This window comes from Stomoxys calcitrans, chromosome 1 (assembly GCF_963082655.1).
Source record: "Stomoxys calcitrans chromosome 1, idStoCalc2.1, whole genome shotgun sequence".
NCBI classification, from domain to species: domain Eukaryota; kingdom Metazoa; phylum Arthropoda; class Insecta; order Diptera; family Muscidae; genus Stomoxys; species Stomoxys calcitrans.
Window position 1 is genome coordinate 157,306,831 of NC_081552.1, and position 23,324 is coordinate 157,330,154.

The 23,324-nt window shown below is 38.9% G+C and overlaps 1 protein-coding gene across 2 annotated transcripts in view; it reads left to right on the forward strand.

Moving 5' to 3' along the window:
- LOC106082387 (cadherin-23) overlaps positions 1-23,324 on the forward strand; it is a 118,936-nt gene that overhangs the window by 66,427 nt on the left and 29,185 nt on the right. For both annotated transcript variants that reach the window (XM_013244855.2, XM_059367311.1), the window contains exon 3: positions 22,387-22,751. In XM_013244855.2, coding sequence (XP_013100309.1) covers positions 22,387-22,751 — 365 coding nt within the window. The remainder of the gene's footprint in view (positions 1-22,386; positions 22,752-23,324) is intronic.

Consider the following 23,324-nt stretch of genomic DNA (forward strand, 5'->3'; position numbering starts at 1 on the left):
TCTTGAAATGTTCACTGATGGTGCATAATGATCCCGTGGTGAATATAATGTACTACATTTTTTGATATCTGAAGGGGGAGCGGACCCCTATCCTTACCCTAATTTTCAGAAACGCCAGATCTCGGAGATGGTTGGTGTGATTTAACCGAAATTTTGTGTGCTCTCCTATAGTAACCCACAAACATAAAATTGGTACTCAAATTTCGGTTGGGGTACTTAGTAGGGCCGCCCCACCCCAAAATTAAATATATATATACACCAATAACCAGAATATGGGACTCAAATGAAAGGTATTTAAGATTAGAAAACGTATCTGATATCCAATTGTCGGACCAAGTATTGGAGGGACCACCCCAACCCCCTAAATCGGACATATTTACCGATCATGACAATGTGGGACTCAAATGAAAGTTATTAAAGATTAGAAAACGTTTCTGATATCCAATTGTCGGACCAAGTATTTGTGGGACCACCCCAACCCCCAAAACACCCCTAAATCGGACTTATATACTGACCATGGCAATATGGGGCTTAAATAAAGGGTATTTGAATGTAGAATACGAATCTGATATCCAGATATGGTACCAAGTGTTTTGAGGAACCGCCCATCCACAAGAACATCCCACAAAGAAGACATATTTACGACCATAGCAATATGGGGCTCAAATGAAAGGTCTTTGGAATCACGAATCTGACATCAATGTTCGGGAAAAATATCTATGGGGCTACCCTTCAAGGCTCAAATAAAAGGTATTTTAGAGTAGAACACGAATCTGATATTTTCAAAGCCAAGTCACCGAGTGACCGCCCCATTCCCCAAAACACCCCTCCAAACCTGACATGTTGGCCGACTATGGAAAAATGGAGCTCAAATGAAGGGTATTTGGGAGTAGACCATTAATCTGACATCAACATTTGCGACCAACTGTCTAGGGAACGTTCCGCCACCACAACAACCTCCAAGTAGGAGGTATTTGCTCACCAAGACAATTTGGGTCTTCAAGACAGTGGAGCTCCATATTCATAGTTTTAAGGGTATTTGAGATTTGAAATTTGATATCTAATTTTGAGGCCAATGGCAATATGGGGTTCAAATAATGAGAATAGAGCACGTTGCTGATATATTTACTGGGCTTAGTGTTTGGGAGACCACTCCAATCCCCAAAGCACTCCTAAATCGGGCATATTTACCGACCATGTCAATGTGGGGCTTAAATGAAAGGGCTTGGGGGGTTGAGCAAGAATTTATACCCACTTTCGGAACAAATTTTCTGGGGGTCTACCCCTTTTCCAAAATACACCACAAACAGCAATTTTTTACTGACCATCACAATATGGTGCTCCAATTAAGGTATTTAGGAGTAGAATACGGATTTGAAATCCAAATGTAGGACCATATATTTTAGGCATCACGCCTTCCCCAAAACACTGGCATGGCAATTTCTATCCGTTATCCTTTGTTTGCCTATTAAGAGATAGTGGGCAAAGAACTTGACATTATGTTTTAGAAAGCATCGGGCTGTTATTTTAGCAAGCATTTCGGTATTCTATTTTCACTAATAAAACTTGCTGTTTCAACTGCAAAATCTGCTACAATATTGAATGCAGATAACCAATAAAAGACATTTGATACTCATTGAAAATAAGATCCACACAATTGTCATGGAGGGTGACCAAGCAACGGTTCTGATTGGTTTTTTACTTGTCAAAATCCGGGCTTATCTTGGTCTTACTTCATATCAAATGTGAACACAAACCTTCACCTGGGTAGCTAACTTTAACATCCGTTAATGGCAGTAAGCTAAAATGTGCCACGAGTTCGCACGAAGAACGATAAAAAGGAGGGTTTGGGCATCGGGTAGGTAGGCCATCAACAGAAAAACCTGAAGAAAATGATTTGAAAGCGCGAAGAAGATTGAAAACATTTGATTGAACCACAGTTTGGTTATTTTCATAGTTCAGTAGCTATCTTCACCACGTTACAATAAATAGGGCTAAAAGAAGATGTTACATACCGATATATCAGTTCCATTAATCATTTCTATAAAAACTAAATAAAATTTTGCCTTTGCCAATTCTATCCAGAACGTTTTATTTTGTGCTGTACCACCAAAGAGTTAGCACAACACCCTTACGGTAGTTTTGCTTATTACCCTACCGGCAGTTGTGTTAACTTCCATGCCGGAGTTCTCCTAACCCCTTATCGGTAGTTTTGCTAACTATCCTTTCGGCAGGTTCCGAGTCCCCCGGCCGACCAAATGTTTTGTTAAATTGTCCTTTAAATTATTTAAGAAAATTCGGCTCAAAAAAAAATATGTTTTATCCGATTTTGCTGAAATTTGAGACAGTGAGTTGTGTTAGGCCCTTCGACGTACCTCTTCAATTTGGCCCAGATCGGTCAAGATTTGGAAATAGCTGTCATATTGACCAATCTCTCGATCTAAGGTTTTGGGGCCATAAATGGCGCATTTCTTGTCCGAGTTCGCCGGAATTTGGGACAGTGAGTTGTGTTAGGCTCTTCGACATTTTTCTGCAACTTGGCCCAAATCGGTTCAGATTTGGATATAGCTGCCATATAGATTGATATCTCGATTTAAAGTCTTGACCCCATAAAAGGCGAATTTATAATGCGATTTAACTGAAATTTGACACAGTGACACACGTTAGGCTTTTCGACATCCGTGACGATAGGTGGTTTACGTATATAGCCGTAGTAGTGGGCATCCAAAGTTCTTAACGCCTTTTTACTTGTATTAAATTAAAATTTAATTGAGAAACTTATTACTGTACAGTAATGCTTATTGCCCTGTATCAGCGCACCCGAAACGAGCCGCACGCTTAAAGCAATTCTTATTTTTGGTAGCATAACATAAACTAGACAATAACCTGAACACCAACGTTGGTTGGCAAAAAAATTAGTTGAAGCAACAAATCTGTTTTCTGGGTGTACAACTATGGCTCAGTGTGTGTTAAAGGAAAATGTAGGCGTCGCACAGTGGAAGAAAATCGAAGAAAAACTGGAAGAGATATCTCTTTGAAATTTGGAATGGTTAGAGCTGAGGTGTAAGCAAGATCATGTGCAAAATTCAAAATCGAGGCCCTAGATTGTTCAAGCGCGTCAATAAAGGCCAATAAATGAAAACATTTTTTTTTTACCAAAAAAATGCAGGAAATACAGTTTTTCATATTTTTTGATTTCCAAACTGTATAACTTTTAACTGAGTTATCAGATGAGGAAATTTTTTTGAGGTAAAGTCGTTGCAAATCCAGATCCAGTGCATAAAAATTAAAATGCCTTCGTAAATTGCAAAATACAAAGCAGGTCTCGGTCAAAATGACAAAAAAACAAAAAAAGTAAAAGTCGATTATTCCTGAAACCAGTTGAGATATTGTAGACCTCAACCGGACTTTTGTGTAGTAATTCTTGAGCACTATACAGCAAACTAATCTTGGCAATCGGACCACAAGCGAAGATTTGGCAGTCCCAACAAGTTTTCGAAGTTCCGAGATGACCAAATTGTGGGGCCTGCCAAAAGGCGCCCGGACACTCTAGGATGTCCCAGACACGATCACACTAACACCAACGTTGGTTGTCCCAACAGCAAAGTTGCGGTTGGCAAAAAAATTAGTTGAAGCAACAAATCTGTTTTCTGGGTGTACAACTATGGCTCAGTGTGTGTTAAAGGAAAATGTAGGCGTCGCACAGTGGAAGAAAATCGAAGAAAAACTGGAAGAGATATCTCTTTGAAATTTAGAATGGTTAGAGCTGAGGTGTAAGCGAGATCATGTGCAAAATTCAAAATCGAGGCCCTAGATTGTTCAAGCGCGTCAATAAAGGCCAATCAATGAAAATACTTTTTTTTACCAAAAAAATGCAGGAAATACAGTTTTTCATATTTTTTGATTTCCAAACTGTATAACTTTTAACTGAGTTATCAGATAAGGAAATTTTTTTGAGGTAAAGTCGTTGCAAATCCGGATCCAGTGCATAAAAATTAAAATGCCTTCGTAAATTGCAAAATACAAAGCAGGTCTCGGTCAAAATTACAAAAAAACAAAAAAAGTAAAAGTCAATTATTCCTGAAACCAGTTGAGATATTGTAGACCTCAACCGGACTTTTGTGTAGTAATTCTTGAGCACTATACAGCAAACTAATCTTGGCAATCGGACCACAAGCGAAGATTTGGCAGTCCCAACAAGTTTTCGAAGTTCCGAGATGACCAAATTGTGGGGCCTGCCAAAAGGCGCCCGAACACCCTAGGATGTCTGGAACATCGATCACGATCACGCTAACACCTCAGCTCTAACCATTCTAAAGCCGACATTTTCAGCAAACAACAGTCAGTCATGCTATACTGAAACATTTTGCTTTAACAGTAGAATTTCTGCTATAATAACATCGAAATAAACTACGTGCAGTCAGCAGATGTTTTACTATGAGTGAAGTAAAGTTCTTGCCAGAACTCCAACCAAAGACAGCTACTTAAGCTATGGGTTATTTCTTAGGAAGGGAAAAAGTTAATCAACGCTAAAAGTTATTTTAATTGTATCTTCCAATTCATTAATCCTTGCAAATTCAAATTTACCCACGAATATTCCATTAAGGAACAGCGAGAATACTTCTGTCATATCAATGAGTACAATCCAATACAAATTTAAGCTCACTGATAAAGGGCCTCCGCCGAGTCCAAATGGCTTGCAGCAGAGCGACACCACTTTAGTAGAGAAGTTCTACAAACCTTAAGATCAGATAATAATTTGGGCAGTTGAATTTATCACTCCTTCATGATTGTCGTGTCGTAAGTGCATCCTATATAACAGCAAGCCCTAAATTAAGTATTTACTTATTTTGTAAACATTGAAATATTTCGTAAGGTAGTATATATATGATATTAATAAAAACTATTGGATCAGCCCCACACACAGAGTCTATTAAAGTTTTAAAAGTTTTTCTTACCTATTGAAACGAAATTAACAGTGTTATATAGTTATAATAGCTTATGTTCAGTGGCCTTCCATGCTATGTTAGAGTTAGTTACGCAGTGAAAAAATGTTCATGATTTGGGTTTTATATTCCCCGTTCCGCACATGCTCTCATTGGCCATTGAAATCATAATTAATGCTTGCTAATGGACAATTTTTGCGCATGGCTGCATTACAAAAGGCATGAGTTGTTAAACGCATTTAAATTTTTCGCAGCGAATGATTTCATTATTAATATTTTTTTCCAAAACCTACTGGACGATTTGAATGCCATATTAACCACATATACACTATGACAATATATACAATACGAGTGCAATACCCAACAAAAACTTATCCTTATTTTTAAGCGTCGTTCCTAATTACTTTTAAATGACGATGTTCTGGAAGGAAAGTCATTCCACACAAGCATATAAAAAGTTCAAAAATAAGTACTTACGCCTAAGCATACAAGTTGTCACAAAAAAAAATTACATATTATCTTAGTTGAACGTTGCTAAAAAATAACTTCTTAGACTCAAACATGTTAGCGCCTTTCCCTACCGGCACGTTCTCATTGCTCAGTTTCATTGAGCAATGGGAACGTATGAATAATACAAATTATAAATGAAATTAAAACTTTACATTCATCGCAGCCGAGAGTTGAACCAAGAACCTTCCGTTTTCAAAGCAGACGCTCTACGCTCTATCCTTTCAATATTAGCTAACAACACAAAGCAAACTTTTATTCTATTTCATCGAAGGTGGCCAGGCCTTTGTGTTTTTTTAGGTTTGACTTATTCTATTTACAGACACAATATTCTAAAACATGGGAGTGATTTTAGTAGTTTTGTGGCACAGAAGATTTACAATACAAAGGTCGGGACCTTCGAATCACGGACCAGCAAAATGATTTTTAAATTTTTTATTTCTTTAAAATTACGCCCACAGCATGCGGTACAATCAAGGTATTTGTGGGGAGGTAGAAAGAGTTTAAAATGTTTTTTTATATTAATAACGCCACAGTATTTCCCTCCTAGTGCTTCTAAGTGGTGTCGCTTTGCGGCACGCCATTGGGACTCGCCAATAAAATGGAGGTCCCTTATCATTGAGCTTAACCTTGTAACGGGCAGCACTCTTGTGTATGAGATAATTTTGCCCGCAGTTTCTTAATGGCATTTTTATCAATACCAAGGTTATAGTAACGTAATAATAGAAAACTATTATTGCCTATAAGTGCTTATTCCAGAGCTTCATCGAATGTTGTATGTAATGACATTTGTACTACTGGTAACACAGATGCAAAAAATAATGTCATGTACTTACCAAGTTTTTGCTGGGTAATTGGGAAAATAATAATTCTATAACATACTATTTTCATGGCCTTTATTTTTCTGGGAAATTTTTTCCTATCCCATGATTTCCCGCTCCTTTTTAAGGCCAACGAATTCGCAAAACGAAAAATTGTCTTCGCATAATATTTTGCGACCCGGTTGATATGCCGCTTAATCTAGAGGTTCTCTCTTGTAGCGCTGAACTTCAAGTTGTATATCATGCACATCTATCTTAAGGCTTCTGGGCAGTGGATACCTATCCACAAGATGATTATTTGGATGGTCTCTGCGATGACTGCCCAAAAGGTATTGCTTAGACAGCATGTAGTTATGTCTTCTGATGGAGATGGTCTACATAAGAACTGAGGAGACAGTCCGTCGCAGTTTGAAAGGCGGTATTCTGACAGATCTGAATATAATCCCACTGCGTGTCACAGAGCTGACGAGACTGAATGGAGTATAGGTAGAGGTTAAATAGTTCCGGAGATATCACCCCGCCATGGGGAACTCCCTGTTTCACTCTACGATGCTTCGACTTCTTATCTCTAAATTACACAAATGACTGGCGACGACACAGAGAGACGTGTTGGCGATGTCCTCAAATAGTTTGGCATGGCTGACCGTGTCGAATGCCTTCGATATGTCCAATGCCACGAGGACCATCCTATCACATGGTCTGGAATGATTGAAGCCAGGGAAATGTGTGCGGAGAGGGAATGCAAAGCTGTTGTTGTGCTATGCAATCTTCGAAATCCATGCTGATACCCGGCGAAGGGAAATTCTCCAACAAGACCCAGGAGGAATAGTGCCTCAAGCATTTTGACTACTGTTGAGAAACTCAGGTCCTTTCCTGGCTTCAGTAGCGTAATCACATCTTCCATACATAGGGAACTATAAGAGTATTCAAAGACAGTTTGAGGACAGTTGTAAGATAGATTCTTCAGCATCAGTGTTGGAGCCCAACGCCTTGGTCGATTTGGTGCCACGAATGACATTCCTAACTTGCGAGCTCGGAGACCACGGATACGACGAATGGCTCTTCTCCTAGCCCTGTCACTCTCGGGATGCACAATAAATTAATGGTTGAACAACCTGGCGCATCTCTTCGGATCAGTCACAGTTACGTCGCCAAAAGTGACCGAGGTCCTGTCATCCCGTCTACCGGAATTCAAGAGTGACTTAACAGTATACCACAGCTTGCCTAAACTTGTACCTAAGTTACATTGCTCCAAGTGTTCCAGCAACAAGTTCCGATTCCAGATTCAGCTCGCTGATTCTGGGGTTAGTGGAGTCCGTGCAACGAGCCCCATCACGCTCGTCTGCGAGTAGCATTACCAAAGCGAGCGGCTGCTGCGTTAATAATATCTCGGAATTTCTTCTCGGCAACTTGCATTTTTGAAGGGGGTATCAGTTCACTGTTCTTCAGAGAATCATTCCAACAGAAGCACAAAATCATGTGTACCACGGAAGTAGTGTTAATTCTCGCAGAAAAAAAGTCTGTCATAACACAAAAACACATGCATTGGGAAAAAGTACAGCTAATAGACAGGGTTGTCGAGCGTGCTTAATGTAGTAATTGTATCATAGAGGCGTTTTCGCAATTAATACAATTCATATACAACATACCAACACACGGCCCTTGAAGCCATCACACCTAATATGGTTGAAAAGTCTTCTTACCAAAGACGGCTTTCCTTTTCCATTTGCAAAGAAAATCTTCGATCATTGAGCTCGTCTCAAACAAAAATTGCAAAATTTTATGGACTTCGCCCCAACAGGCAATAAACTTGAAAATGTGATAGCATTAAATAATTTGACTATTAACAAGAAGGTGGTTTCTGTTTTAGAAGTTTTGTAAACAAGTATTACATATAGGGTAAATTGTGCCTTTTCTGGTTATATTTATAAATGAGAAGCAAAGGATAGTGAGAGAAATAATACCCTACACTTGCACTACGAGTTTAAATTAAGCCACATCACTGTATGATGCCTTTATCGAAATCTGCACCAATTTTGTCAGACTTTAGCGGAGGTGTTCAGAATGGTGCAATAGTTACAACGGCCTTATAAGTGAAAATCGGGTAATGTATATATAATGGGAACAATGTCTAAATCTGAACCGATTTTGACTAAATATTTTAGAGATATGCAGATAAATGAAAAAATTATTTTCACCAACTTTTGTGCAGATAGGTCGTAATTCAGGTCATTTGTGAGGTATCTGGCCATGTTAAAACTTCTTTGGCAAGTAGTGTCGCTATGCGGCTCGCCGTTCGGACTCGGCATAAAAAAGTATGTCCCTTATCATTGAGCTTAAACTTTAATTGGACTGCACTCATTGATATGAGAGAAGTATCCAAATGCAAATTTAGCCCATGAACATTCCAATAAGGAATAGGGGGAAACTTCTCACATATCAATGAGTGCAGTCTGATTCAAGTTTAAGCCCAATGATAAGGGGCCTCCTCTTTATAGCCGAGTCCGAACGGCGTGCCGCAGTGCGACACCTCTTTGGAGAGAAGCTTCACATGTCATAGTAACTCACAAATGTTGCCAGCATTAGGAGGGGAAAACCACCGCTGAAAATTTTTTCTGATGGGCCTGCCAGGATTCGAACCCAGGCGTTCAGCGTCATGGATGGACATGCTAACCTCTGCGCTTCGGTGGCCTATGTTCCTAAATGGAATGTTCATGGGAAATTTGCTCAAAACTTAAAGAATTTGTAGCCAAAAAAAAAAAATCAGCTATTACCCACATTTTTAGGTCATGTCATACAAAAATAACATAAGCTGAGTGATAGGAAAAATGATGAATCGTATGTAAATTGACAATTTTGACACACATAATGAAATACCAATAATATATAAAAAGTGACATGTCATAAGACAAGAACATATAGCTTTATAAGTGAACACCGGACGATAAATATATTGGGAGTAATAACCTAGTCCGATCTGATATCATCAAGATATGGTGACAGTGGAAAAAGAAAATGCTGTTTCTGTATGCAAAACCGCCCTCGACCGGCGGAGACCACTCAACGAGATGACTGAACAGTTCAAAGTTATGGGTGCCGGACCGCAGAGATATCCCAGGGAATTGAAGAGCAGACGTGCTTGCTGTGTGTGTGTGCAGCACTGGCAGGAAGAACTCATTCTACACTTTGGGTTCTCATTTCTTTGAGGACTTGTCGGAATTAGCAGATATTGACATTTTCAAGTTTATTGGGCTTTTAAAGCGATGGGTGGATGGTTCAACGGCAGGAACAAGATGGCATCTTCCTTATTTTTGTTCCTGTGGTATCACAATGGACGAAAACCTATGAGTAAGTCTGATTGCAGACTGCAACTTAAATCTCCTAGTGTTAGCCAAATATTTCAAGGTGTTACAAAGAGAGTACGCAGTTTATATAGCCATCTTCTTTTGCCATAAAAAACTAGTAGGAATAGCTAAATCAAAAAAGGTATGAAGGTATTTGTAACGTTTTTGAACACACACATTTAACACTCATTTGGAAGCAAAATCGTTCCTTAATTCTTGGTCCATTGTAATGTGATATGGCACTAAGGCAATTCAAATAAAATATACAATAGATTTAAAAGCCTAGACATGTTTGAAGTAAACGTATGGGAAATTAAAATTTTATTTTTCCACCATTTACATCACTGTATATATTGAATTATATAAAGATTTTCACAGCCGCTTATACTACGCGTGCGCATTTTCTTCACTCTCACTTTAATGTACGCGTGGTTAAAATAAACGCACACACACATTAGAGTGAGTCGAAACAGACATTTTCCTTTTCAGGCCTCGCCGCTTTACGCGAAGACTTCAGGTCAATTGTGTTTGCCCTAGAATAAGGTAGAAGATGAAAAGAAGACGGTAAAAACGACAGAAAAATTATACCGGAAACTCTCACCGGTGAGGGTATGGTCCAATCAGCCTGTTCAGGCTTCTATAGAACTCGAAAATGATAAGAGGTCTAAGTGTCTGGAGGGAATCCAGGCACGGAGAGATGTGTTCGCCCATTACCCTATGTCTTCTCGGTCACAGGGCATCAGCTAAATCCTCATTCGCGCGGTCATCATCAAAGGTGTCCGCCCCATTAAGAAACTTGTACAGGGGAGGCGCTCACCGACTATTTATTTATACAAATTGTAAATTTAAAGCCGTGAGACCCATTTACACAATTACAATAGAACTATACATTATGTGGCACAATCTGCACTAATCAGCAATCCATTCTTCGGCCGCTTCGTTCGCCGCCACCACTTGATAGGACGGGACTCGCAGAGCCAGACAGCCTTTCCCCTTATACAAAGAAGCTATTTCCCTATTCTAACCAGTCACGACCTCGCATTGCACTATGGCCTGTTCACACATATCACACATACCTAAATGATTACCTGATTCCAAGGATTTCAATGAATACTTCGTCCCCTGTATTTCCACCCAACTGAGATCCATTCGTGTATCCGGAAAGCCTTTCCCGGGAAAGGCGGGGTATCCCAGTCCACATATCCCTTTTCGGGAAAACGTCGACAAGCCGCACAACTTATAGCATGCGGCATTTTCAGCCCCGCAGAACAGAAAAATACCCAAAGTTTAAGAAGCGCCAAGTATCTGACTACCTCAGATACAGGGCGACTTTCGCTACCACACACATCACATTCATTAAAAACATATATTTTCATAATGGAAATCCATTAGAATGCTATCAGGGATATGAGATTTTGTTCGTTTTTTATGACAAACTACTTGCACATAAATCCAATCATTAGTAGCACTGAGCATGATGCAACTATAAATGAATAAATACTTAAACTTAATTCATATACGATATACATATATATTGTAGATTTCCAAATCTGTAAGAAAACCCTCTTTGGTGAAAGATTTTTTTCTGATGTTGAAGAATTTTTGTCTTAAATAATAATTTACTATATTATTAACTATGCGTCTTATTATTGAGAACAAATATCTTTTAATGAGGGACATAATAACTTTGAATGTTAGGAAATTGTCAATGGAAAGCACAAAATTGTACCTATGTAAGAGACATACATGCATGGATAAGGCCTTACAAATAGCACCTTTTTTAAGGATTATATTTTAAAAACAAGTTTGCTCAATTAAACATATTCGGTCAGGCCGAATCTATCCACTATCAAGGATTCTGCTAGAAACTTACACAAATTAGGGAATCGGCTTATATTGATGCTACACACTTTCAATGTTTATCTGATAGCGATTTGGTTTGGCTGTTGAGCATATATACGTAGGATATGTACGTATTTTACATAAAAAACAGAAGTTAAATCGAGCAAAAAATTATTCTGCTAGGGACTCAAGAAGTCAAATCGGGTTAAGGTTTTAGTGGCGCGTTCATTCCAATCCCGTAAAAATGTAGGCAAAAAACTTGCTGAATTTTAAGCAGATTTGTAAGGGAATTTTAAGCTACACAGCTAGGGATACAAATTGTCGCAATATAAATTGTTTCCTGAGATTCTTTTGAATATCTCACGAATATTGTCAGCACTAGCCAGAGGTTGAAACCCCGTCGAAAATTGTTTCCCGTTTTTTTTTTTTTTTTTTTTGATTTGGCAGACATGATTGTAGCGTAGAGTGACCACCATATGCATATATTACGTATAAAAATTGTTCGTAAAATCCATGGTGGCGGATAGCCTAAATTCGGTCCAATCAAAACTACCAGTCGACTCATTCTAATGTACAGACAACCAGATTTAGGTACAAACAATTGAGTCTTGTGAATTTATCTTATTTGGAGAAAAATGCGGCTGTGATCACAACTTCAGTCGCACATGACCATTGTTCGATGTTTGTTTTCTTTTGATTTCTTTCCTTTTCTTTGGGTTTTAAGTAAATAGGAAATGTTGTTTTTTGTGGATGCTGCTGCAGCATTTGTGTGGTATTTCAGTATTAAACTTGGCTTTCCAAGTAAAACGAGATAACACTTACCAATCAAACTTTCTTTTTTTTTTTTGGTGTAATTGTTGTCTGACTTATTCCAGCTCACACCTAATTAGGTGCGAGTGTAATCTTGTGTAAAGATTATCTTGTGTAGGATAGAATCTTCCCATTAAAAGCAGTTAATATAAATCTCGACATTCAACACCCTGAAAACTTTTGCGAAATGAGATTTATCGGAATGGATTCGGAATGTCATCATGACCTTTAAATATATAACGCTAGTATTTAAAAAAAAAAAAAAATCACGAAAAGTGGAAATTTCCACTTGGTCACTCCATCGGAGTTTTGGTCTTCCCCTTTTGCGTTTTCTGTTATGGTTGCCTGCAAAAGACTTATTCGCTAGAGCTTCTTCAATCAGTCTGACAACAGAAAAAAATATGTCATATGAGAGCGGGTAGATTTATCTCTTTGAAATTTGGAACAGTTAGAGTTGAAAATTTGCCTTTTGGCAGACCCCTAAAGTTGGTCACCTCGGTATTTCGAAAAAAAATTGGTTCTTTCCTATTTGAATACATGTTACTCAGGCTTGTATCAGCAAGCGTCATCCTGCAAAGTCGTATCAGTTTTGCAGGGATACCCAACGTGGACATGGCTTGAACGTATTGGCCTGTCGTAGGCGGATTTTTAGTCAACGAATGGATGGTTGGTGTTTATTTGTCCTTCTGAGGTTTTTTTCCACGATTTTGCGTAGTGCAGATACGAGTATCTGGTCTATGGTGGATTTACCAGGTCTAAAGCCACACGGAAAGTGTTTCTTGGATGCGTTGGGGAGGAGTCTTATTCCTCTGCAGTTGGCACGTACTGTCTTGCCCCTTTTTTATGTCAACGGGACATTGCACGCTGAGGTACCAATCATCGGGCATGCGTTTTTCTAGCCAGAATGCGCAGACGAGCTGATGCATACGCACGACCGACCCATTATTCGATGTTGTCGGCATAGGCCAGCACAAATACTTCTTATTAGTGTAGGGTAGGTCGATTGGCATTGTAAATAGGCCATATCGGTTCATGTTTTGATATATCTGCCATATAAATCTTGGGTCTTGACTTCTTAAGCCTCTAGAGGGCGCAATTCTGGTTCGATTTGACTGAAATTTTGCACGACGTGTTTCATAATGATATCCAATAACCTATTTAAACCAAGTATGGTTTAAATCGGTCCATAACCTGATATAGCTGCCATATAAACCGATCTTGGGTCTTGACTTCTTGAGCCTCTAGAGGGCGCAATTCTTATCCGATTGGAATGAAATTTTACACGACGTGTTTTGTCATGATATCCAACAACTGCGCCAAGTATGGTTCAAAACGGGTCACAATCAGATATAGCTGTCATATAAACAGATCTTGGGACTTGACTTCTTATGCTTCTAGAGGACGCAATTTCTATCCGATTTTGCTGAAATTTTGCATGACGTATTTTATTCTTACTTTCAATAACTGAGTCAAATAAAGCTCAAATCGGGTCATAACCTGATATAGCTGCCATATAACCGAACTGGGATCTTGACTTCTTGACCCACTAGAGGTCGCAATTATTATCCGATTTGCCTTTGTACGACACATTTTCTCATGACCATCAACATACGTGTTTATTACGGCCTGAATCGGTCTATAGCCTGATACAGCTCCCATATAAATCGATATTTCTGTTTTACTTCTTGAGACCCCAAAGGGCGAAAATTCTTATTTGAATTGGCTGATATTTTACACAGGTCGCCAACATATAATTTAATTGTGGTCCGAACCGGACCTATCTTGATATCGCTCTAATAACAGAGCAAATCTTTTCTTACATCCTTTTTTGCCTAAGAAGAGATGCCGGGAAAAGAACTCGACAAATGCGGTGGTGGAGGGTATATAAGATTCGGCCCGGCCGAACTTAGCACTCTTTTACTTGTTGTTTTTGATAACAAGACGCAAAGTTAGGGATTGATTAACCTACCATTTAAAATTAATTAACCTTAATAGGAAAGAAAAGATTTTTTACCAGAGGGAATGTTTCCTTAAAAAGTTGAAAAATATATCATCTTTAAATAAAGTTTGCTAATCTTTGGCTAGAATATTTAAAAAAAGGACAAACATTTTTTAAGTGCAGATTTTCTATTCTGTAGGATGTGCTATCAGCTTGATGTTTAATTCTTTAGTAAAATTTTCGGACTTAATTCTGGCTCAGGAACATCTCGACTCGCTCACATTCACGCATTTCTGTTTCCTTCTTTTTTTTTTGTACCCAAGTACGGATGTTGGACCTATTTCCATGGCGTGGGCAATAGTTTGTTATTGCACTGCTATACTATTGCGACCGGGAGTATTTTCTTCAAGCAATTGGATCAGCCGTAGAAGTTTGCCGTTACCAACTTTTCCGATTTCCAGCTTCCGAGCAGATTTTGGCTAGCCTCTCATCCACAGGAGTAAACATGAAGTCAAGGTGTTTCAGTCTCCAGCTGACCGCAAACCCACAGTCAAAATTCATGAATCGTTTCATGTCAGCTATAATATAGCGCGTCACCTCTCGATGCAGTTGTGATGCCGTTCCTTCGCCATCGTACTTTCTGTCCGGCAGTAAGTCTGGTGGCCCCGCGGGGAAGGAAGATCATTATAAGCCTGGTTTTTGCGAAACTAAAACTAATCGGAACCCTTGCTAAGTTTCCAACATCCCCGAGTCACCCGATAAAGATTTACCATTTTTATTTCGAGCAAGTGGAAACCCCGTATGTCTCGAATAAACTCCAGCCGTGAGGTCCAATTTTCAACCGCTTTTTGCACTATGAGTGTACTATTACTAAAATGGAAAACCAAACTGATGATAAATCAGGTGACATCTGCCACAAATAGCAACTTCGAAAAATAGTTTGGCCAGACTGAAAATCACATGTCTAAAATATACACTTATATTTATACCCACCACCGAAGGATGGGTCCGTTTGCAACACATCGAAATATCCATTTCCGACCCTATAAAGTATATATATTCGCGATCGTCGTAAAAAACCTAAGACGATCTAGCCAGACAGAGCTGACGCTCGTCCGACCGTCTGTCCGTCTATCTGTTGAAATCACGCTGCTATCTTGAAAAATAGAGATATTGAGCTGAAACTTGGCACAGATTCTTTTTTTGGTCATACGCTGATATAGCCCCCATATCGAACGATCTGTCGATTCAAGGTCTTTGGCCCATTAAAGCCACATTCATTATCCGATTGCACTGAAATTCGGAACAGTGAGTTTTGTTAGGCCTCTCGACATCTTTGTTCAATCCGGCCAAGATCGATCCAGATTTGGACATAGCTGCCATATAGACCGATCTCTCGATTTAAAGTGTTGGACCCATTAAAGGGGCATTTATTATCCTATTTCGCTGAAATTTGATACAGTAAACTATGTTATGCCCCTCGACATCCTTGTTCAGTTTAGCCCAGATCGGTCCAGTTTTGGTTGTAGTTGCGATAGACCGATTTTAGGTCTTGGGCCCATAATAGGCACATTAATTGTCTGATTTCGCAGAAATTTGGTATGGCGAGTTGTGTTAGGCCCCCGATATTCCTGTTAAATATGGCCAAGATCGGTCTAGATTTAGATATAGCAGCCATATATACCGATCTCCCGATTTAGGGTTTTAGGACCATAAAAGGTGAATTTATAAACCGATTTCGCTGAAATTTGGTTTAGCGAGTTATGATAGGCTCCTCGACTTCCCTGTTTATACGGCCCAGAGATTTAGCTGTCATATATAGCGATCTCCCGATTGAAGGTTTTAGGCCCAAGAAGGTGAATATATAAACCGATTTCGCTGAAATTTAACACAATGACTTCTGTTAGGCCCTTCGACAATTGTACCGTGTATGGTCAAGATCGGGGTATATTTGGATATAGCTGCGATATATACAAATGCAAATTTTGCCCATGAACATTCCACTAAGGGCAAACTTCTCACATACCAATGAGTGCAGTCCGATTCAAATTTAAGCTCAATAATAAGGGGCCTCCTCTTTATGGCCGAATCCGACACCTCTTTGGAGAAAAGTTTAACATGGCATAGTACCTCACAAATATTGCCAGCATTAGGAGGGGAAAACCACCGCTGACAATTTTTTCTGATGGTCTCGCCAGGATTCGAACCCAGGCGTTCAGAGTCATAGGCGGACATGCTAACCTCTGCGCTACGGTGGCCTTCATATACCGATATATACCGGTCTCCCGATTTAAGTTCTTTGGTCAATATAAGCATATTTATTAATCGATTTCGCTGAAATTTTACACATACGGCTTTATTAGGCTCTTCGACATTCGTGTTCAGAATAATTTGGATCGGTCTATATTTGGATATAACTGTTGTATACATCTACCGATCTCCCGATTTAAGTTCTCAGACCCATAATAGGTTCAGTATTTAACCGATGAATGTGGTACAATAAGTTGTGTTAGACCCTTTCATAGCCTTCTTGAATATGGTGGAGATGGGACTATATTTAGACAAAGCTGCTATGGGTTCATAAATGATGCATTATTCGCTGTACTATGACGAAAGGTTTTCAATATATAATGGGGTTTTTTTAAGAGATATAGGAAAGATTAAAACAAGTAAAAGCGTGCTAAGTTCGGCCGGGTCGAATTTTACATACCCTCCACCATAAATCGCATTTGTCGAGATCTTTTCCCGGTATCTCTTTTTTGGCAAAACAAAGGATAAAAGAAAAGAATTGCATTAATATTGAAGCTATATCAAGTTATGATCCGATTGGAATCACCATTGAATGCTGTAGACTGTAGTAGATGACATTGTGCAAAATGTCAGCCAATTCGAGTAAGCATTACGCCTTTTAGGGGTAAAAGTAAAATAGAGAAATCGATTTATATGGGAACTGTATCAGGCTATAGACCGATTCACACCATAATAAACACGTATGTTGATGGTCATGAGAGGATCCGTCGTACAAAATTTCAGGCAAATCGGATAATAATAACGCCCTCTGGAGGCTCAATAAGTCAAGATCCCAGATCGGTTTAAATGGCAGCTATATCAGGTTATGGATCGATTTGAACCATTTTTGGCCCTGTTAGTAGAAGTCATATTTCAAATTTCAGCCAAATCGGATAAGAATTGCGCCCTCTAGAGCTCAAGGCAGATAGGTTTATATGACAGCTATATCAGGTTATGGACCAATTTGCGCCATACCTATCACCCATGGATAAGAATTTTGTCCTCTAGTGGCTCAAAAAGTTAAGATCCTAGATCGGTTTATATAGCAGCTATATCAAAACATAGACCGATATAGCCCATTTACAAACCCAACCGACCTACACTAATAAGAAGTAGAAGTACAGTCTTGCTGAAACGACATTTCATGCAAGTCAAGCTCTTGCATTTTGGGCAAAAAAAAGTTGGATATCATCTCACGATAGCGCTCACCATTCACAGTGTTACGTTACGATTCGCATCATTTTTGAAGACGTACGGTCCAATGATGCCACCAGTCCATTAACCTCACCAAACAGTGACTTTTCCTGCATGCATTGGTAGTTCTTGCAATGCTTCTGGCTGATCTTCACTCCGAAATCGGCAATTCCGATTATTTGCGTACCTATTGAGTCAAAAATGAGCTTCGTCGCTGAAGAAGAAAAGGCGCGCGATGAACTTTATTAACAGAGCAAACATTTTGATATATTAGGTTGCCTACAAAGTAATTGCGGATTTTTTAAAAGAAAGTAAATGCATTTTTAATAAAACTTAGAATGAACTTTAATCAAATATATAATTGCCATTTTGTTCGATAACCTTTTGCCATCTTCCTGGCAAATTTAGTATTCCACGCTCATATAACTTCTGGCCTTTATCTGCAAAAAACTGAACGAAGTGCGATTTTATAGCCTCATCATTGCCGAAAGTTTTACCATTTAAGGAGTTCTGCAGAGATCGAAATGCAAGGTCAGGGCTATATGGTGGATGCATCAAAAGTTCCCAGCCAAGCTCACTCAGTTTTTGGCGAGTGACCAAATATGTGTGCGGTCTAGCGTTGTCCTGGTGGAATATGACACCTGATTTATGATTCGTTTTAAAAAACGGATTGAATTCATTGCGTTTAAGGTGCATATCACAAGCGTTGATTCGGTTTGTTAAATGAATTTCTTTCAATACATGTGGTACCCATATTAAAATTGACGCCAAACAAACAAATGTAAACAAAATTTCACGCACTTTTTTTCTAAAGCAAGCTAAAAGTAACAGCTGATAACTGACAGAAGAAAGAATGCAATTACAGAGTCACAAGCCGTTGAAAAAATTTGTCAACGCCGACTATATTACTACACTATTACCGACAATTACTTTTTGGGCAACCCAATACAATTCAATGATTTGCAAGGGTGGTTCGTTTGTAAGACGATTCATGGTTAAATGGAAGACCAAACTGAAAACACGAAACGTGTGTGAGCTGTTTAAATCAGTATAGCCAAAATATAATAATTAATTTGCATTACTTTCAATCTAAATCCAAATAATGTTCTGCATTTATATGAGTTCAAATAAACAGAAATCATCTATATATTTTGTAGCAAAGCAAATGAATCGAAAATCTCTCTGTGTTGGTTTTGTACTGGCAGGGTAAAAACTAAAAAACAAAAACAAAAATTGACAAAATAGTTCTGAATCGACGAAACACATTTGTTGAACCATTTTAAAAATAATTATATTATAATTCGATTTTATTGTCTTCTCCTAAAATAAGAAAATGTTTAATTTTACGCTCAACGAAGCGTAATTCTTAATTTGAAAACATATCTGTCTGGCGGTAAATACACACTTATTGTTGGAACATTTTCATTTCATGATGATTAATTTATATTGTTGTTGAGTTCCACCACATAAGTACCCGTGAAAATGACTTTGCGCATGCGGAGAAAACCCCTTCTCCATCTAGAAAGATTTAATGTTATGACACAGAAGTTACCATCAGTTTTCACCCACATGGTCTGTTGATTTTGCATACCATAAATGTGTTTAAAATTTAGACATAAACATTTAAACATAGACATTCATGTAAATTGTAACATATTTACCTACTATATACAAACACATGAACACGTAGTTTGAAAACTTTTTTCCATTGCCAAAGCCTTAGGTTAGGTCGAAAAGAGGGTGCAGATATTAATCCGCCCCATGCCACTATGGACATACACCTAAGCCAGTAATCGGCTTGTTGTGCGCTCTAAAAACTATAAAGTAACCTCTAAAAAGAAAATTTTAAGTTAGGAATTCCGTGCTACTTACAAAATCCTTAATTGTTTTCAATACCACTCCCCTAAGTTGGTTCATGTCTGGTATTGTGTCTCCACCTAAGTACCGGTATCTGGTGGACGCGAATGTCGGACAATGACAAAGGAAATGCTCCAATGTCCCATCATCTTTCCCGCATGCCCTACACATGCTATCACTTGCCGCACCGATTTTACATAAGTGAGCTCGTAGTCCTATGTGTCCGGTTATAATACGAATAGCTATACTGACCTCCTTCTTGCTTCCTTTCAGTTATAACCTGGTCTTCTCATGATCTGGATCTCCCCATAGGATTTTCGCCTTCCTACCGACCGTTTCGCTGTTCCATAGCGTTATATTCGTCGCCCACTCCCTTAACTTGGACTGCGTCGACCAGAAAGGCTTCGGGCTAACCAAGTTTATTGATAGCAGTCCTCTGGCCTTCACCGCCAAATCGTTTCCTATCGTCGCCTCGATTATACCCCGATAGTATGAGTTGCTTCTATCCTCAAGTCATTCTCCCATCGCCTTAAGTCTCATAGCCGCAATGGCTGCCTCACACTTAATCTGTATGTCAATGGGTTGTATATCTAGAATAGTCTCCAGTGCCCTAGTGGGCGTGGTCCTCATCGCTCCGCCTATGCCAAGACAACATGTTCTCTGAACCTGTTGTATGGTCCTTATGTTGCACTTTTTCTCCATAGCAGTCCACCAAACTACTAAGGCGTAAGTAAGTATTGGTATAATCACGCTCCTGTAGAGCCAGTGCACTATCCTAGGATTCAGGCCCCATTTCGAGCCTATGGCCCGTCTACATAGTGCCCAGCATCTGTGAGCCTTCTCAGTACGCTCCTGAATGTGACACTTCCAATTCAGTTTCCTGTCCAAGATCACACCTATGTATTTGACCTCGTCAGATATCGAAATCGAAACATTGAGGAAATGTGGTGCGTAAAATTGGCCCACCTTCGTCTTCCTCGTGAACAGGCATGTTTCAGTCTTCTATGGGTTAACATTGCGACCTCTGCGTCTAGCCCAGTCATATGCCATATGCAAGACCCTTTCGGCCCTTCTGCATAGCTCGTTCGGATCCTTACCCCTTTGAAGTATTATAACATCGTCTGCCAAAGCCTTAGTGAAGCCGAAATAATCAGTAAATTAAAGACCCATTCCTAACATGTTTGTGGTAGGAATAGTCATAACAGAACTCAAAAATTGTCAGAACTACTCATGAAGATCATTGGAACGTGTTTTTTGTCCCTTGCATTAAAATTAAATTAAGGCTCTATTGTCTTTCTGCCAATAGAGCCTTAGGAAATTATATCAAGGAATCTGATTATATGGGGTTAAGGATAAAACAATGACAGCAAGTAATTGTCAAAAATCATCATATCAATTTTTTCAAAAAAAAATTAAAGTTTCTCTACAAGAAGATAGCTTTCGTTCTAACGTTATCTTGATTTCGACAAACGGACGGACGGTACGACCATTCTTGAAGATTGCTATGCAGATGGATTTATCTATTAGACTTTTCAGTAAGAAGCATTCTAATTTTCATTTCTAATTGCGCGCAGGGCGTAAATAACGCACTACGCCCAGAGTTCAGATGGCTTATTTTCGATGAATTCCATCTAAAGTTTCCACATTGTAAATTTCTTGGTGCTCCGGTAATTTGGCTGTAGTAGCTGTTTTGAATGACATCAAGTTGAATGTCAATGTCTTCTTCTACATGAATAAATTACGAAATATGCTGTCGGCAATGTTGGGAAACTAACAGCAAGCGCTTACAAAGTTGGCGGCACACCAAGTGCCACAAAATTTCTGCTTGTTGTAATGCAGTGGGCCATCTCCATCTCATTGTTGGTTGAGCACATGACTACTACAGATACGACGAAACTGAAGAAACCTGAAACCTACTTTTGAAAATAGCCTAGTTTCCACGAGTAATAGTTGCTTCACAGTGAATGCTGTTGCTGCTCGGGAAGACAATGACTGATAGTGAAGATTTTCGCAGACGCAAAAACGGTTGGGTTTGCAACCAGTCAAAGTAAAAAGACATGAAATCATATTTGGATTTTAGAAAATAAATTGTTTAACATGCAAATATTGTTTATAATATTATAGCATAAATTTAATATTCACTCCCAGAGCCACTGCAAGCGCATTTATTAAGTATAATGCCAAAACTTTGTACAGCGCTTTTCTTGACAACTACCACAATATCTGAGAAGTTTGCTCTAAATCTGGAGAATATATCCAAATCTGAACCGATATACATAGGCTATTTGCAATCCCCAACGACCTAGATCAATACCAAGTATCTGTGCAAAATTCCAAGCGGTTAGCCTTACGCGTTTGACCGCTATTTCTACAGACGAACGTACGGACGGACGGACGGTCGGACATGGCTAGATCGACTCAGAATGTCGAGATGATCAATAATGCATATATGCTTAATGGGGTCTCAGCCGAATATTTCGAGGAGTTACGAACAGCATGAGGAAATTAGTATACCCCCATCCTATGGTGGAGGGTATAAAAACTTCAAAGATCTCTGTGCGAAAAAGGACGAAAGACAATTGTACCTTTATAATTAGGCGCTGACAGCAGTTATGTGCAATCGACTTCGCATTACATTTTATTGACAACGTTGCTGATTTCCAACTCCTTCTACATTGCACAGACATTGGAAGAGCATTATAATATTAAATTAAGCACTTCTAACAGTCATTAATCACACTTTTTGCTTTATTACCTTTAGTGTTAACACTCTCTTTCTTTTCTACTTATCTACACATATTAATTTGCACATCCTACCCTTTTCATTTTGCACACAGGTATCGATCCAGAGGGTAGCCGACTAAAATACAGCATATCAGGACCAGTTTTTTCAGTAGATCGTGATACGGGTGTGGTGCGATTGCGTCAAGAACTGGATCGCGAAACTCAAGACACAGTTGAGGTCATCATCAGCATAACGGATGAAGGTGTTTACAGTACTGAACCAAATACAGTGTCATTGAGACGAGTCATTCCCATACGGGACTACAACGATAATCAGCCAACTTTTGTGGGCCGTCCCTATCTGGCCAGTGTCAGTGAAGAATTGGCAGTCGGCACTGAATTAACTATTGAACCGAAGATTATTGTGGTGGATCGAGATGTTGGCATTAATGCTGAGGTGGAGATAAAGTGTGTTGAGGTAAGCTGTGATTTAGTCACAATTATGCAAACAGATGCTTTTTATTTAAGTTTTTATTGTATGACTCAATTTGACTTATCATATCTTATCTTTGACTTGTCATGTGATTATAATATATTGACTTCTTTTTTCGTCAAGTAAAAAGTATTTATTTGTATCCAAGTAGTCCTCATGAGCTTAGATTATTCACATATAAGTAGGTTATGTATTAGACTTACTCATTAAGAGTTCACTATCAAGAAGCTGAATTTTGAATCGTACAGCACTCATTGATATGTGAAAAGTTTGCCCCTGTTCCTTAATAGAATGATCATGAGCAAATTTGTTTTAACCCGAATCACCCTCATGACTTAGTCTATACTTATGGGGTCTGAGACCCCCTAAAGTATACATATTCTTGAGAAGAAAACTTGACAAATGGGATCCACTTGTTTTTATAATTTATTTATCAATATTTCAATAGAATGAATTTTCAAAATATGATATATCCAAATGGGAAACAAAACACGGTTTTCATATCCGAAATATCAATAAATAATTGTTTATACCCATCACCATAGGATGGGGGTATAC